Source organism: Branchiostoma lanceolatum, chromosome 4 (genome assembly GCF_035083965.1).
Source record: "Branchiostoma lanceolatum isolate klBraLanc5 chromosome 4, klBraLanc5.hap2, whole genome shotgun sequence".
Taxonomy (NCBI): domain Eukaryota; kingdom Metazoa; phylum Chordata; class Leptocardii; order Amphioxiformes; family Branchiostomatidae; genus Branchiostoma; species Branchiostoma lanceolatum.
Window position 1 is genome coordinate 22583377 of NC_089725.1, and position 14995 is coordinate 22598371.

The 14995-nt window shown below is 44.0% G+C and overlaps 1 protein-coding gene across 8 annotated transcripts; it reads left to right on the plus strand.

Moving 5' to 3' along the window:
• The first annotated feature begins 244 nt into the window (after positions 1–244).
• LOC136433406 (serine/threonine-protein kinase PDIK1L-like) lies at positions 245–14921 on the plus strand. Of its 8 annotated transcripts, XM_066425581.1 has the most exons (10): positions 6605–6676; positions 8314–8483; positions 9428–9546; positions 10275–10434; positions 10854–10977; positions 11149–11633; positions 11841–11938; positions 12030–12113; positions 12731–12832; positions 14641–14921. In XM_066425581.1, exons 2-10 carry the CDS (start codon positions 8319–8321, stop codon positions 14663–14665), a joined length of 1362 nt encoding a protein of 453 aa, XP_066281678.1. In that variant the 5' UTR covers positions 6605–6676; positions 8314–8318; the 3' UTR covers positions 14666–14921. The 8 variants fall into 8 exon arrangements, with proteins under 8 accessions (XP_066281679.1, XP_066281680.1, XP_066281675.1 ...); XM_066425582.1 differs by lacking the exons at positions 6605–6676; positions 8314–8483; positions 9428–9546; ... (3 more) ...; positions 11841–11938; positions 14641–14921 and adding exons at positions 245–357; positions 2258–2427; positions 2725–2846; ... (2 more) ...; positions 3812–4050; positions 4367–4464 and having other exon boundaries at positions 12731–13258; XM_066425583.1 differs by lacking the exons at positions 6605–6676; positions 8314–8483; positions 9428–9546; ... (3 more) ...; positions 11841–11938; positions 14641–14921 and adding exons at positions 245–357; positions 2258–2427; positions 2725–2846; ... (2 more) ...; positions 3812–4050; positions 4367–4464 and having other exon boundaries at positions 12740–13258.
• The last annotated feature ends 74 nt before the right edge of the window (positions 14922–14995 follow it).

The window sequence follows — 14995 nt, forward strand, 5'->3', positions numbered from 1 at the left end:
AGCGGAACTTTTGAAGAGTGTACCCCGATCTCCTGATAATATCTCTACATTTTGTTCTTGCCCTTGGTAAGTAATGATTAACCGCGCAACTTTACACCTGTCACCCATATGTAAAGTTCCGTTCTTGAGTACATCGTGGTCAACACACAGAGTAGCTACTGGGTAAACTGTAAAGGTAACGTTTCGTAGTGACGGCAACACTTGTTGTCTTGACGACGGTCAACCCTGAGGCACAGAGGGACAAATTTTTCAATGGGTACGTCAATGGACTTTTCAGCGAGTTAGTCTCTGCCGGAAAGTGATCGTGAGCTCCTTGTTTCCCGTGCACAAAGTGAGACGACCGCTCCACACTATCAGGTATGTGTTTTTACGTAATATAAGTGCAACTGGTCTAGTAGAAACGCAACAAACTTTGTGAAAAAAATGGTAGGTCGGGTTTTCTTCTGAGGGCCAGGCAAATAAGTAGTCCCCTGGTTGGAGACAACACATCGTTTGTCAGTTCCCAAAGTGTTACCCGGTAGCAAAGTACTAGTACTAAAGCTTTACCTGCTAGAATGGCTCCAGAGGGCAGAGAATTGGTCGAATTCCTTTGATCAAACCGCATTTGATATCTTTTTTCACAACCAGTTCGCGAGAAAACAGAACAGATCTGCCTCTTGTTGGTAACGTTACCAGAAGTTGTTTATGATCTCGGGCGCAAATATAGACTCTACATTAGCAGTAGACGATCCCAAGTTACGTAGTTTTTTGTTTGTTTTTGTTCTGAAGCATTATGTCTCTAATTCTAACGGATCCTTGGGAGACGAAACTGTCTTAACTACATGTACAAAAATGTACATCTTGACTGAAACTTGCCACATCTCTCCAGCGCGCCTGGCGTATTCTAGATGATTGTGTTGAAAAAAAGCCACGTTCTACGCCCGGGACCGACTCGATGGTAGTCCCATAGGCGGGGGTCTCGGGCAGCCAGAATGTTGTGTTTAATAACTGTTTAATATATATCGAACTAGTCGTCCACACTCCAGTCACGCCACCTGGCAAACCAGAAACGTCTAAATCCTGGGCAGTCCGCGTAATACTCAAATGGCATGAGACGTCCACCTGAGACAGAGTATACGTCGTTTCCCTTTAATGTTTGCTTATGATTACAGTATGTCGTTTTTTCTTCAGTTCCTTGGCGGCGTGCCCGTGGAAATGTCATTTATCTTGAGACGATCGATCATGACCCTTACGGTGTTTATACTGAAAGCGCTCGGGAATTCCTCCGTCTGGGGTTTGTTTCCTCGCGTCTTTATTCGTTTGATTACAGTACAGAATGTCCCTTTGTCTGGCGCTTGTGTGTCGCAGTTTACCTGACATAAAAGTGTGTCGTCAATTAATCTTGATTTGTTTGTTTGTTTCCCCGTGCATTCCACGGCGGTTTACGGTCTAAGTAAATAAGTATTCTATTTTCCCGAGTTCAAGTATCCTTTGTTGCAGTTTTCCACGCTCGGTAAAATGAAAAGACAGTTACGTTTGAAGGAAGTGCATTATGCACTGCATGTGATTTAAGCCTGCATGGAGGGAAATCAAGCGTGTAGGAAACGTTAACACCGGTACCGACGTGACATTTGTAACATTTGTAAATAACACAACGGAGTATTCCAATTAATCTTAACTGGGCAATGCTGAATGCTGGCATTAATTATACTTGTGCCGGAGTATTCTATTGTGTTATGACTAGCAAAAGGGCAGTGCGTCGACTGCAGACGTGCATGTAATTGGCTGACCACAAAAACTGCAAGAACAAGTCAAATATATATGTGTTTGAATACGTCATTCATCAAAATCCAGTTCCCACGCTCATTAAAATCAATCAGGACCGGTACAATGGCCGAGGGGATAGAGTGTTCGGCATGCATGCATTCGGACGGTCGGGTCACACCCAAGACCGGGAAACACGTTGTTACAGACTGCTGTCTCTTCTTAGCATCAGTACAATCATAGATAGAGCATTGGCCTCACCCCACAAACTTTGGACTAGCCCCCTACTCGCCTGTGTGGCCCAAGGGCCATAGAAACGGAGATGGGCAAAGTCACTGTCCCTATACACCGAAAGGTGTGGACAGGATTCTTTACAAATTTCTACTCTATTTTGTAATTTTGCTCTCTTATTAATCATTGAAGGAATCGCACTTTCAGACTCCAATGGCAAATAATGACCTTTCACTATATACAAGGAGGTGATGTAACGTTATTTCTGGTTCGCGTAATATAGGCAAAATGGAGAAATACACGAACCTACAGGAGCTCGGACAGGGTGCGTTCGGTAAGGTGTACAAGGCGGAATGTGAGGAGGACGGCAGCACACACGCACTGAAGTGTCTCACCGTGGACTCCATCGACAAGGGCCAGGTCGTCCTGAAGGAGATCCATGCTCTACAGCAGGTGAGACAGATGTTGCAATTATTTTCAACATAAACAAACTGGAAAAGAAAGCGTAGCTCTTGCTTTAAATGTACATGTAATACTGTATAGGAATGCAATAGTCTTTCAGTTTTTTTCTTCGTCCATGTGTGCTGATAAAAAAGACTCATAGATGTTGAATCCACAGACAGAAATATTGTAATTGAAAGAACGCTTGACAAGGAAAGGAAAATTGAAACTGGAAGGCACCAGCGAATGTATAACTTGTTACGAACTGTTGATCCCACAAAAGTTGTTAACTTTGTCTAAAATGTCTAGGTCGGAGAACACCCAAATATCATGCAGTTCACTGACGCGTTCACAGAGGGCGGAGGCTTGAACACCCCTGCCATGAACGTCTGGTTGGTGCTGGAATACTGCAATGGAGGCACCCTGGACAGGTACGTTACTATGTTTTACATATAAACATGTAACCGTTACGTGCTGTACACTTTTCACTACAGCCTCTTCAGACGACAAACAAATAGGAAGGCTAGGTCTAGGCAAGAGGGATAAAGAACTCCCCTTGTGTTTGCTATATTCCTTAACGTTAGGCTGTTAACAACTTAAGGGTCACTTACAATGTCCCCAATTTCTATTGTATGGAACAGCTTCATCTTAGGCAGCAATCCTGACCGAACCAGCGTTCTGCAACTACTGTGTGACACGGCAGAGGGCGTTGCTTACCTGCATGGTAGAAACATTGTCCATCGAGACCTCAAGCCTGACAACATCTTGGTGGACAACTCCGGACAGAGACCGATTGTCAAGGTCAATTGTATCTCAAAGAATTCTTAAAGACTTTGCCATTATCTATCAAAGATGTTTCATTCTGCACGTAGGTGGTCTTATATTGTTCTTTGCAGGATGCAGGTCAACGGCAGGTAAATTGCTGTAGCAAAGTTATCTATCGTCCCTTAGATTGCGGATTTCGGCATTGCCCGTGTCTGTGAGCAGAGCGGTTGGGACATCAACAGTTACTACATGCAGACTGCGGTCGGTACCAGGCTGTACCTGTCGCCTGAAATCATCGGACCACTGTTGGGTAAGACGATTAGTTTTTGGCGACGCATCAGAGGCGGAGCCTGTCCGTATAGTATTGGGCCACGGTTTGAAAGTACACTGCAGTGTGAACATTCCACCAATGCTTGAGTCCACAAATGCCAATTCTAATGGAATCCGTATTTTTTTGTTTGTTCTGGACATGTTAATCATGGATTTGTAGATGACAAGTGGCTTTTCGGCACAAGTTTACTTTCTGGTCACCCTGCACTTCCATACTTCTATACAGACACCGATGTAGACCTCATTACGTTAGGTACTTTTCCTCTTATCTCATAAATGACTTTGTTACAATTGTCCACAGCACAACGGCCTGATCAGGTGACCTACACCGCCAAGACTGATGTATTCGCCTTGGGTCTGATCATAACCGCCATCTTGGATCGGACGACAGTTCCGTTCAACCCAGGAAAAGTCACGCCGTTCCTCCCGGATCCCGTCAACGGGCAGCCCACGGCGGTGGCCGAGGTCATGGTCACACATCCGGGATACCCAGCGGCAGACATGCTACTGATGAGTGAACCACCGGGGTCTCCGGTAAAGGTACGTGTAGAGGAAGATCCGAAGTTATACAAAACAGGAGACATCAATTGTAATGTCATCAACGTAATAAAAAACTATTAAGTTGTATAAAACTGAAGACATCACTGGTAACGTTATCAACGCAATAAAATAAATCGCAGCAATTTTTCCAGCAAATAGCAGAAAAGCTGCTGCATTCATCCCCATCGGGTCATTCTCTGATTAAGCGATTTCCCTAACAAGAAAACAGTTAAAACTTGTGCTCATAGTGTGATGATTATGATTGAAATACATGCTGCTGCGTAAAGCGTGAAAAAAACACATTTATTTCCCGTAGGCCCTGGTCCTGGCCATGCTGGCAGCTGATCCTCACCAGAGACCAACATCAGAACAGGTCCTCGGCACCCTCAGACAGATCACCAACTCTCCTCACGGGTGAGTCTTAATACCCTATCACGGTTTGCCATGTACCGCTTTAGTTTTCTCCGTCGACCGTCTCGCTAGCTATAGCAGATACTGATGCACGATTGTTGACACAGTAGCACGTCTGTAGCCGACATTCCAGAAATGAAAATCTTCAGAGCAGGGACTACAAATCTTGCGGGTTCACTTCAACTGGAACTTTATTATACTTAGTAACTAGACTGTGAACACTTGTCAAGTTTCCGATGCCAGTAAGGCAGTATGTGCCTTGAATCATTTTCGGCAATGTTCTACGTCTACTAGTTTCAAGGCCAAGGACTAGTGGAATTTTCCTGCTGAGGATATGCCTGATTTTGTAGGGCCGCCATCCTAGCCTCTCCGGTGATGCCTCCTCCGCCTCCATACACTGTGGTGGAAGTACCAGTTGAGAGTTCAGAACCTGAGACGTGGCAGGATCGGTAAGTAATTCAGATCCTTGTTTTGTTTCTCATCGACGATAACGGTTATTCGCCAAGCAGAGGTTTCGGTCTAGAGGGCTAGGAGTGGCCGCGATTTATAACGTGGAGGGGAAAAAAGGTTAAAAAACCGCGGTCACCCCTAGCCCTCTTGACCGAAACCTCTGCTTGGAGAATAGATAACGGTCACGCTTTACATGTCTGGAAACTTTCGTGAAATAGGAAAATGCTAAAGTAATAACGTCAGTTTTTCACAAACATATCCCTCAAAACACTTTAAAACGACACTAAAAACATAACATAACATAACATAACATAACATAATATAACATAACATGAATGTATTTATTCTCGACCCTGCACACCTCCAGACTGTCCTCCTGCTGTGCGGCCTGCTGGAGGTGCGATGACGGGGAGGAGTGGTACCACCTGGCGGGGAAAGGTCCCGGATGGGTGATTGTGCTGCTCATCCTGTGGCTGGTCGTCATCATGGCTGTGATCATCGCGGTGTTCTGCGTGGTGGCGTACATGTGCTTCTGCTGCGTTCTGGCCTGCCTGAGCCATGAGGAGGAGGAAAGGGTAGTGGTTGTAGAGCGGCGAACTAATTTGCTGGGGGCCCTGGTCGCAGTCGGCACACTCGGCGCCTTCAGCGACTAGGGAATGGGAGACAGCGACTATCCCACAACGCGTTCGTTGGATGAGGAAGTTTAGAGATGGACGGGTTACTTAGAACTACTTGTATCATGAACATGGTTGATGATCAGATCAATCTTTAGCAACATCTGAGTGACAAACAGCTTCCAAACAAACAGTTACTCAAGATACAAGATGACTTTCTTGCTTTGTCGCCGACTGAATTTAAAAAAAATGTACAATGGATTAACATGTTAAGTTTGTTAACACATTGCATTTTTCTACAAGGTTAATTTTGTTTCGCACTGGTTGATGCAATAGGCACTAATTCGTACTTTTTTCATGTGTACCAACTACCAGGTTTGTTTTTTGCATAGTTTTTGATGCCTTTTGTATATATTCGAACAATATCGTCACAAATGATAACGTTTAGATTCATTATATGAATTATGTATATCTACATGTAGAACGTGAAACATTTATGGATGTGCAAAAATCACAGATCTGACATTGTTCACACAAATACATAGAATGGTCTGAGAGCAACCTCTCAGTGTGTATATAGCTTCTGCTGTTGTCAAATCGTATTTGCACTGCAGCTATATGCCTCTTTTCCGGCGTGAACTATTCTTTACTTAGACCATGCTTTGACTTGTGGTGAAGCATTGGCAAACATGAGCACATGGCGGGCGCTCGCTATCGTCAGTATTGTTGTGACGTCAAGCGAGTGTGTTTCTACTGAGCTGTTGTTTGCAATAGATTGAATAAAATCTATTTTGGCTGGTATGCTTTGTGGAATATGGTGCTTCATCTCAGGCGTGTGAACATTCTGGGAGATCCGTCGTCACGAATACATAATGTGAAAGCTGGCAAGACCATGTCACTCTGATGGGTTGTTACAGAATGCCATGCCTTTGCATTGTACGACCAACAAGTAATCCAAGCTGTCAGAGGTAAGTGTTTACTTGTGGGTGGGGGTCCGTGAATTTGTTTGTTATGCGCATGATCCAAAGTTTCAAAGTTCGGGTTGAAGTACTTTGTACGCTTGTTTGCAAGTTCAATCTTTTTTTGTTGTTGTAAATTTTGTTAAACAGCTTCCGTGGATAACTCTACATTTAACAAGCAGCCATTGGCAAGTAGATCTCCTTTGTCTCTTTAGCCTTTGCGCTCTTTCCTGTTGTTCTAGTAAGCGGAAAAGTATTTGTTAAGTAGATAACAAGATAACAAGGTGGGCTCTAAGATAGCCAAGGTGCTTCAGGGGTATCTGACATTGCAGCAGTTTTTTATTTGGTCAGATAAATACTTTCAAGCTTTATACCGTAGGTGTCTAAAAGTCCAGCGTTGGTCTTTTTCTTGTCATTACCCTTTTTGTTAGAGCTAGAGCTTATGTATTTTGTTTGTTTGTTTACTTGCTTGTTTGTTAAGTACGTGCTGAAACGGAACTTGTCTAACGTTCTGTAACATATATTGGGTAAAACTTCCAATAGCTGGTTTACGATCAAATTCATTGCCTTGCCAGCTTAAGTCCGGTTCCTAAGTACAATGTTTGACTCGGGATCGAATTTACACAGAAGAAGTTTGGTACAGAAGGTGAGAGACGGACCAGCAAAGGTCGTGATGTAGGCGGTGCAAGTGGAATAGAAATGAGAGAAAAATATTTCAACAAAGCTGAATGGAGATGTACGAAGAATAAAATGCCTAAACTGTAGGCCTGGAAATTTCCCCGTTCCTGATCCGGACCTAGTTGCCATGGTAGACGCTACAAGCGCGCCTTGTTTACGAGTCGCTCTGTATGCACGCAAATGTATGGCGGTGCCTAGGAAGGAAACAACGCTATCCATTCCTGACATTTGACTGTTCTGGCATCTTTCTTAAAATTCTTTTCCACAAAACAAAATCAACTGAACAAAAAGGCATTTACAATATGTTCGATTTCTTGAGAGCGCTGCGAAATCCTACTGTACTTATACGCTGTTTTGTTAATGTTGAGGTCAAGTTTGCGCCTAGTAACACAGGTCAGGAGAGTTGCGTCCAGGTGGTTGCTAATTGGACAAGGCCATCATTCATCTTTTGTCTTATTTACGTTTCTATGATTTATTACTACCCTTGAATTAACCCCCTAAATGCAACTGTCACTCAAGGCCGAAGTTCCATTCCTGACCGCATTGTGGTCAGCACTCAGCTACTGGGTGAAGGTCGTAGCCAACGAAAACATAAGCTTTGTATAATGCAAAGACTCAGGGGAAAATTTCCTCCAATGAAAAAACAACAACTGACAAGCAACGTATTGGGTATATGAACATGGTTACACGACTTCTTTGTCAACATGTTTTGAAATTCCTATTTACCTCCAAACAATTTCATGTAACCTGGCTCCCGTACAGTACACACCTGTTCGTGCGCGTGGGGCTGTCTTGTCAGGGGACGGACATACACAACACTTCAACACTTCCTCCGCACAGGACACAAGAAGAACTTTCACTTATCTAAAGAAACTGATTTTTCTGTAAGGTACTCCAGAAACCATGTTGTGAAAAATGTCTGAGAAGATCGTTTTCCGAGCGTGCTGCAGTGTTGCTAAGAGTGCGATTTGACTATAGAAAAGCGGCACCACAATTCAAATACCTCAGCCGAGTGTTGTAAACATGGATGACCACTAATTATGAATCCTGTCAAGAAACCGCGGCGGCCAATGGGTCTTGCCGACTATGCTAACCCGGGAAAGCTCTTCATCTAAGGCTATGATAGTAACATTCTTTTGTTTCGCTATTAGCCAAAATGGAGAAATACACGAACCTACAGGAGCTCGGGCAGGGCGCGTTCGGTAAGGTGTACAAGGCGGACCGTGAGGAGGACGGCAGCACACACGCGCTGAAGTGTCTCACCGTGGACTCCATCGACAAGGGACAGGTCGTCCTGAAGGAGATCCATGCTCTACAGCAGGTGACACTGGTTTAGATGTGCTTATCACAAACTGGGCACCAACATGGCTATCATTTGTAAATCACCAAAATAGTCTGTCAGTTTTATTAGTCCATGTATTTGTGCGCACATTGGTACAATGAAAACAGTGATACATATAGAATACAACACGGGGTATTCCGTATCACCCGAGGTACCAGCCCGACCGCGGGTCGGATCGCCCGACGGCCGTAGGCCGGAGGGCGATCCGACCCGCGGGAGGGCTGGGACCGAGGGTGATGCGGAATACAACGTGTTGTATTTTATTTATGTCATACCTTGGCCATACCCACCCGAGAAAACACACATTTCAATGCGGAATGCGCCAGAAGTTGAGGGAGTTTTGTTTCCTCGAACAAGAAACTGTAGCAACATTGATTCCAATCTCCGAATCCGGTATTCGAATTTCCGACGGCCGCGCAACCGACGCGTTCGAAATGCGTTCGAAATATTCTATGGAAGCCTGTGTGATAACCCTCCCGAACCCTATGTGATCCGGATAGTTATCACACGGTCCGGAACACCCGTATCAGGCCCAGGCATGACATAAAACGCTGTATAAATAATACAAAGGGTGGCTTATACGAGTAACATACAATCATCTTTACCCTTCCGCTTCCATCTGAATTTATGTGTAGTTCAAATATGGACGAAAAATTGGCTTCATTTTTGTCACGACTTTTCAAATTCCTGTACGGTTGGGAATGTATAAATTCAATGCAACACAAACAGGCAAAAACTGCGCAAACGCAAGGATAGTTCAATCTAACGTTAGAGAGCACTTTGTCAGAATTGCAATTAACGAACTTATCATGGTTCTTAGTTTCCCTTGATAATTCTAACATCCTGTTATGACCACGGTACTGACACAAGTAACTGGTTTGCGATCCCCTAAAAAGTGTTGGTCCATTTCGTCAACAATGTAGGTTGGAGAACACCCGAACATCTTGCAGTTCACTGAGGTGTTCACAGAGAACGGTTTGAACACCCCGGTCCTGACTGTGTGGCTCGTGCTGGACTACTGCAGCGGAGGCACCCTGGATGGGTAAGTATGCGCTGCAATGTTTGGCCTATGTACTCTCCAAGCAGAGGTTGGTGGGGAAGATTGTGACCTTCTTATCATATATGCCCGGTTTTCTTTCTGCCAGGGAGTATATATACCTCTGCTCGGAGAGTACGCATGCCCTATGTGCCACTAGGCACGGAGCTACGAGCACAAGTGGCAAAATATTTACACAAGGACTGCTACTTTCTCTGCATCTGTGCGCTGCAGGGGATAGGTTAGGTTAATGATTTACTCTGATTATAGCCGCGGTGACTGTTGGACATGTTGGAGGGCTTCTTTTATTTGCAGTCTTATGCATTACTACAAGTAAAAGAAGCCCTCCAACAGTCGCCGCGGTTACACTGATTACATGTTTCCATGCTACTGTGTGCAAGCAGCGATCATGGTCTTGCCAGGGGGTGGCAGTCCTCGAAACATATTGCGCGCGGAGTAGTTCGTGTAAATACATCCTCACAACATAAACGATCTGTGGGTGTAAAAGAATGCAATGGTTCCCTCTATGGCTACTATGCTGAACTTCTTTTCACACTACAGACTAGAGAGTTATAGGGAAATGACCGGAAATCCTTATCATACGACTCTTGGTCGGACCCTTAGCTTGTATCCGTTTGGTTCTTTCCACGCGGTATGAAGATATAAAAACACTACCTGTGAAACGAAAGTAACAGTATTGCCAGTGTCTTCATATCCCAATTTCTGCGGAACAGCTTCATCTCAGCCCACAATCCTGACCGAGCCACCGTTCTGCAATTGCTGTGTGGCACGGCAGAGGGCGTTGCTTATCTGCATGGTAGAAACGTCGTCCACGGAGCCCTCAAGCCTGACAACATCTTGGTGAACAACTCCGGGAAGCTGCCGATTGTCAAGGTCAATCTTGATTAATAGACTATAGTGTCAATTTTGTGCTGTCGTTTGCGCCGCGGTATGCCGATTTTTTCTCGTGTTGGAACGGAACGCAACCTGTCGTTCTCAATCGCTCACACCATATCGTCATCATCATTCAGGTTCTGATGTCATTCAAATTCTTGCCGGACCGTTTCTGTTTGAAAACAGCTCATAGTCCCTGGGCCACGTTATCGTGAACTCTCAAAACAATAACATGTAGGAAAGTATAAATGGATAGCTGAGTAAGAAAACTGTTCGTTGTGCACTACGTTGGTAACGTTGATACGGCAATTATCTATTCCCGTCGATTGATAAGTCTGATTTCCAAGCTGTAACAGATAATGCCACTGGAGCTCAACAAGTCGTTTGTCTAATTGAGTTTTGTATCCGTTCTCCCTTAGATTGCAGATTTCGGTATAGTCCGTGTCTGTGAACAGGGCGGGTGGGACATCAGCAACTACCACAGACAGACTGCCAACGGGACCAGAATGTACCTGTCACCTGAAATCATAATCGGGGTGTTGGGTAAGGCATTCATTTATCTATTTCGTCAACTGAATCAAGAGACTTGTAAAGAAAGGAACTGTTTAGAAAGACAAAACATAGCACACTACCAAAAAGTACAAAATGATGCAATGTAACTTTTGACCACTAGCATCATATTTAAAATCTGGGTGTATATGTTACCATCAACAGCACAACGCCCCGATCTCGTGAGGTACACCGCCGAGGCTGATGTCTTCGCCTTGGGTCTGATCATAGCCGCCATCTTGGATCAGACGACGGATCCAACCGTCCCGGCGACATCTTCAGCCGTCCCAGCGACAGATCTAGCCGTTCCAGCGACAGATCCAGCCATCCCAGCGACAGATTCAACCGTCCAAGCGACAGATCCAGCCGTCCCAGCGACAGATCCAGCCGTCCCAGCGACAGATCTAGCCGTCCCAGCAACGGATCCAACCGTTCCAGCGACAGATCCAGCCGTCCCAGCGACGGATCCAACCGTTCCAGCGACAGATCTAGCCGTCTCTGCTACAGATCCAGCGAAGCCAGGAAAACTCGTGCCTGCCGTTTACGTAAATGGGCAACCTACGGCTATAGCTGAGATCATGATCACAAAACCGGGATACCCGGTGGCAGACATGCTAATGACGAGTGAACCGCCGACGTCTCCTTTAAAGGTATGTTAAGATGAAGCTCATATATAGAGGGGTGGAGAGGGGATGGAAGGAATGTATGATCACGATCCCAACTTAAAGGTCCACTACCCACACCTCCTCCATTTCTTGGCCTTTGACTATCAATCACAACAACAGCATATCATACCATTAGAAAAAGATGTGTGAAGTGTCATCAAAAATTGACAGATTAATTCTATTTTCACCCAGACCCTGGTCCTGGCCATGCTGGCAACTAATCCTCAGCAGAGACCAACATCAGAACAGGTCCTCGGCATCCTCAGACAGATCACAAACTCTCCTCACGGGTGAGTCTTGGCATTTTGTGTCATCATGGCCATGATACACGTCATTGGTGACGTATGTCTTGTTTGGCTGATGATATTCCTAATCTTACAGAACCATCATCACAACTCCTCTAGCGCTGCCCCCACAGCCCCCTCACATCGTGGTGGAAGTACCAGCTGACAGTTCAGGAGCGACGTAAGTAATCCCTATATGTTAAAAGATTTGCTTTTATTCTGCAAGAGTCATCGCCAGATTCTTTCGTGGAAAACGAGGATCGCCTTTACGGATCAGAGCAATAGTTTCACCTTTTAGTGAGGAATAACCTGCTGGATACCCCACCTTCTGCCCAAACCTGCTGTAGCCTGACGGGACAATACCATTGCTGGTAGACATTTCGACATTTCTCTTGCACTGTGCCAGAAGACAACACTTGTTAGCTTAACCTAATCTCACGAGGAATGTTTCAGTACCCACTCGGTCTATCAGGTATTACTGTATTCAGTAATACCTGCCGTGTTTTATTGTATTCGGTCGGTGCAAAATACAACTCGCGCTGTCCTGAGCGTGCTATAGCGACTGTAGAAAAAATCTCGTACTGAGTACTCGTTCACCGTGAGGCGAACGAACTACAACATGTTAGACTGGTAGATATGGTACTTACACTTTTTATGTAATATAAGCTGTGTCATCCCGGTGTTTCAGATCAATGCGTGTGTCCAATAATATCCCAACCCTATTCCATACTATGGGTAATTCATTCTTGCACCGAGAATAATACATAACAAAAATCGTCTGTTCTTGTTCTCCCACAGACCAGCTAGCTGCTGCGCTGCGTGCTGGAGGTGCGACCCCGAACACGACTGGTACAACATAGCGGGGAAAGGATGTGGATGGGTGATCCTGTTAATACTCATGTATGTCATTGGAGTATTGATCATCATCGCTATAATGCTATGCCTCATTTGTTTTGTTATCTATACTGGTACCAAGATTCCTGAATCTAATGAGAGAAGGCCATCACAGGTATCTCAAGTCACCAATGTTCATGTGCAACAGTTACAACAATCCAATGCACAGTTACAACAATCAAACACACAGTTACAACAATCAAATACACAGTTACAACAGCTGGCAGTGTCATCCACGTCACTTCACACACAGACGACATAAACACAGTTACACTTCCAGAGCCGGTCGACGTCAGCACACATTTGCATGTAGGGCAATCTACAATTCCTTGAGGCCTGAATTGAAAAAAAAAATGAAAAAAAGAAAAAACATAACCACACTCAAAGTCTTTCAACAGGCTTTAAAACATGCTGAAACGTCTGACCTCTGAGCCTAAACAAGGAGGTTATATAGACGTATAACCTCCTTGGCCTAAAGGACTAGCTGGAACGACTTGTATGTACTGTGATTGTGAGTTGTTAGCCATGGTTGGTTTGTCTTCTACCCAGTTACTTTGGCATAAAATATCCAATCTATTTTTATCATATTGTATGCAGTGTATTTGCTGATTGAAAAGTCACACCAGAGTTGTGAACTCAGCCGTATGAAACACTTAATCACAGGATAGTGTTTTTTTATTCGTGATCATAGTATAGACAGAGTAGAAAAAGACCATCGAACCCACAACACTTATCGAAAAGAGTAGGTTCTTCCCGGTGTGGATGGTTGATTACCTTACAGCCCTTTGGGCGCACCTGGGGCAATTGCTACCGTATTGAGGTCACCTGGGTTACCGCCGAATGACATGGCGCAGCCCCTCCAGACCCTTACTATTTTGCCCCACTAGTTATAAACTCCTCGTTATCCAGCCCCTGGCTGAGAAGAGATAGTAGTCAGTTACCAATCACAATGACAATAGTCTAACGTTTGCCGTTCAGAACAAAGAATATTTGTAACATAGCAATGTAACCTTTCCATTTAAACAATAAAGGAAAAATACGTTTCAATGCTGCTATTGATTCTAACTCTTGTTTGAAGTTGCTTGTAAATACGGAATCCACACTATCAGATGTAAATACAGAGTTCAGACTGTCAAATGACCACTTTTTCCTCAAATATGTAAATAATGATGTATTGTAGATGTTGAAAGATGTGTCTAAGAATAATCTAATGTTCTGTGAACACAGTGGTTGCATGGATCGAATACTAATTTATTTTGTAAGATTCGGCTTTAGCAAAGCTCAACTTTGGGTTTCCTTTGTTACTACTTTCAGTTAGATGAACCCAAATATTCATAGTGACATTCTAGCAATAACGCTTATCGTGGTTTCTTCAAGCAAATCAGTTGTAGTTTTTCAAATAAATACTTATTGTGGCAGATAATCATACTATTTGGATGGAATGATATGACAATATTAACATAAGTCATTACGTAAACTAATTGTTTTGAATTGATCAGCCATATTTAATCTGCTGGGTATGAACAGTAGTACATTTTCTAAATATATTACTTGCACATGTATAAAATGTAATGCATTTCTGTCCAAATTTGCACAGTTCATAATGAGTCTAAATATGTCACAACAATTACTTTGTATGAAAGAATGCACCTTTGCTTGTATTACAGCTGACGTCATTCCAATAAAACTATGTGGCCATCGGCATCGTAATATCTTGTTTTTGTGTCAGTCGCTCTGACTGAGGATAGTTTTCAATCTAGGGGACACTAAAGAGTGCCATACACAGTTTACACATTTCATATCATTTACAATAGGAAACAGAAAGGAATGACAGCCTAGCAGACACTACCAGTGCCGTATGAGAGCTTCCTGTCATCGCTGCTGGGAAATCAATATTTCAGGTGTATTTGATTTTGAGTTGCAATTTGTAAAAAAATTGAAATTTTGAAATCGGCAATTTTGAAGAAAAAAAAACTCCTGTTCGTTCGGTAAGGGCATCGTGCTCAAGCGTTGGATAATCTGTGGTCTGCGCGTTTCGTATTCCACCTTCTCTCTGGCTGGCCTGTCCTTTCAAAGTTGTCATTGTAGACGTGACAAGTGTAAGTGTGTGGTTGCACAATAAAGCTCGTAGTTGGTAACGTTACCTCTTGGGGACTGTTCTATGCCCTC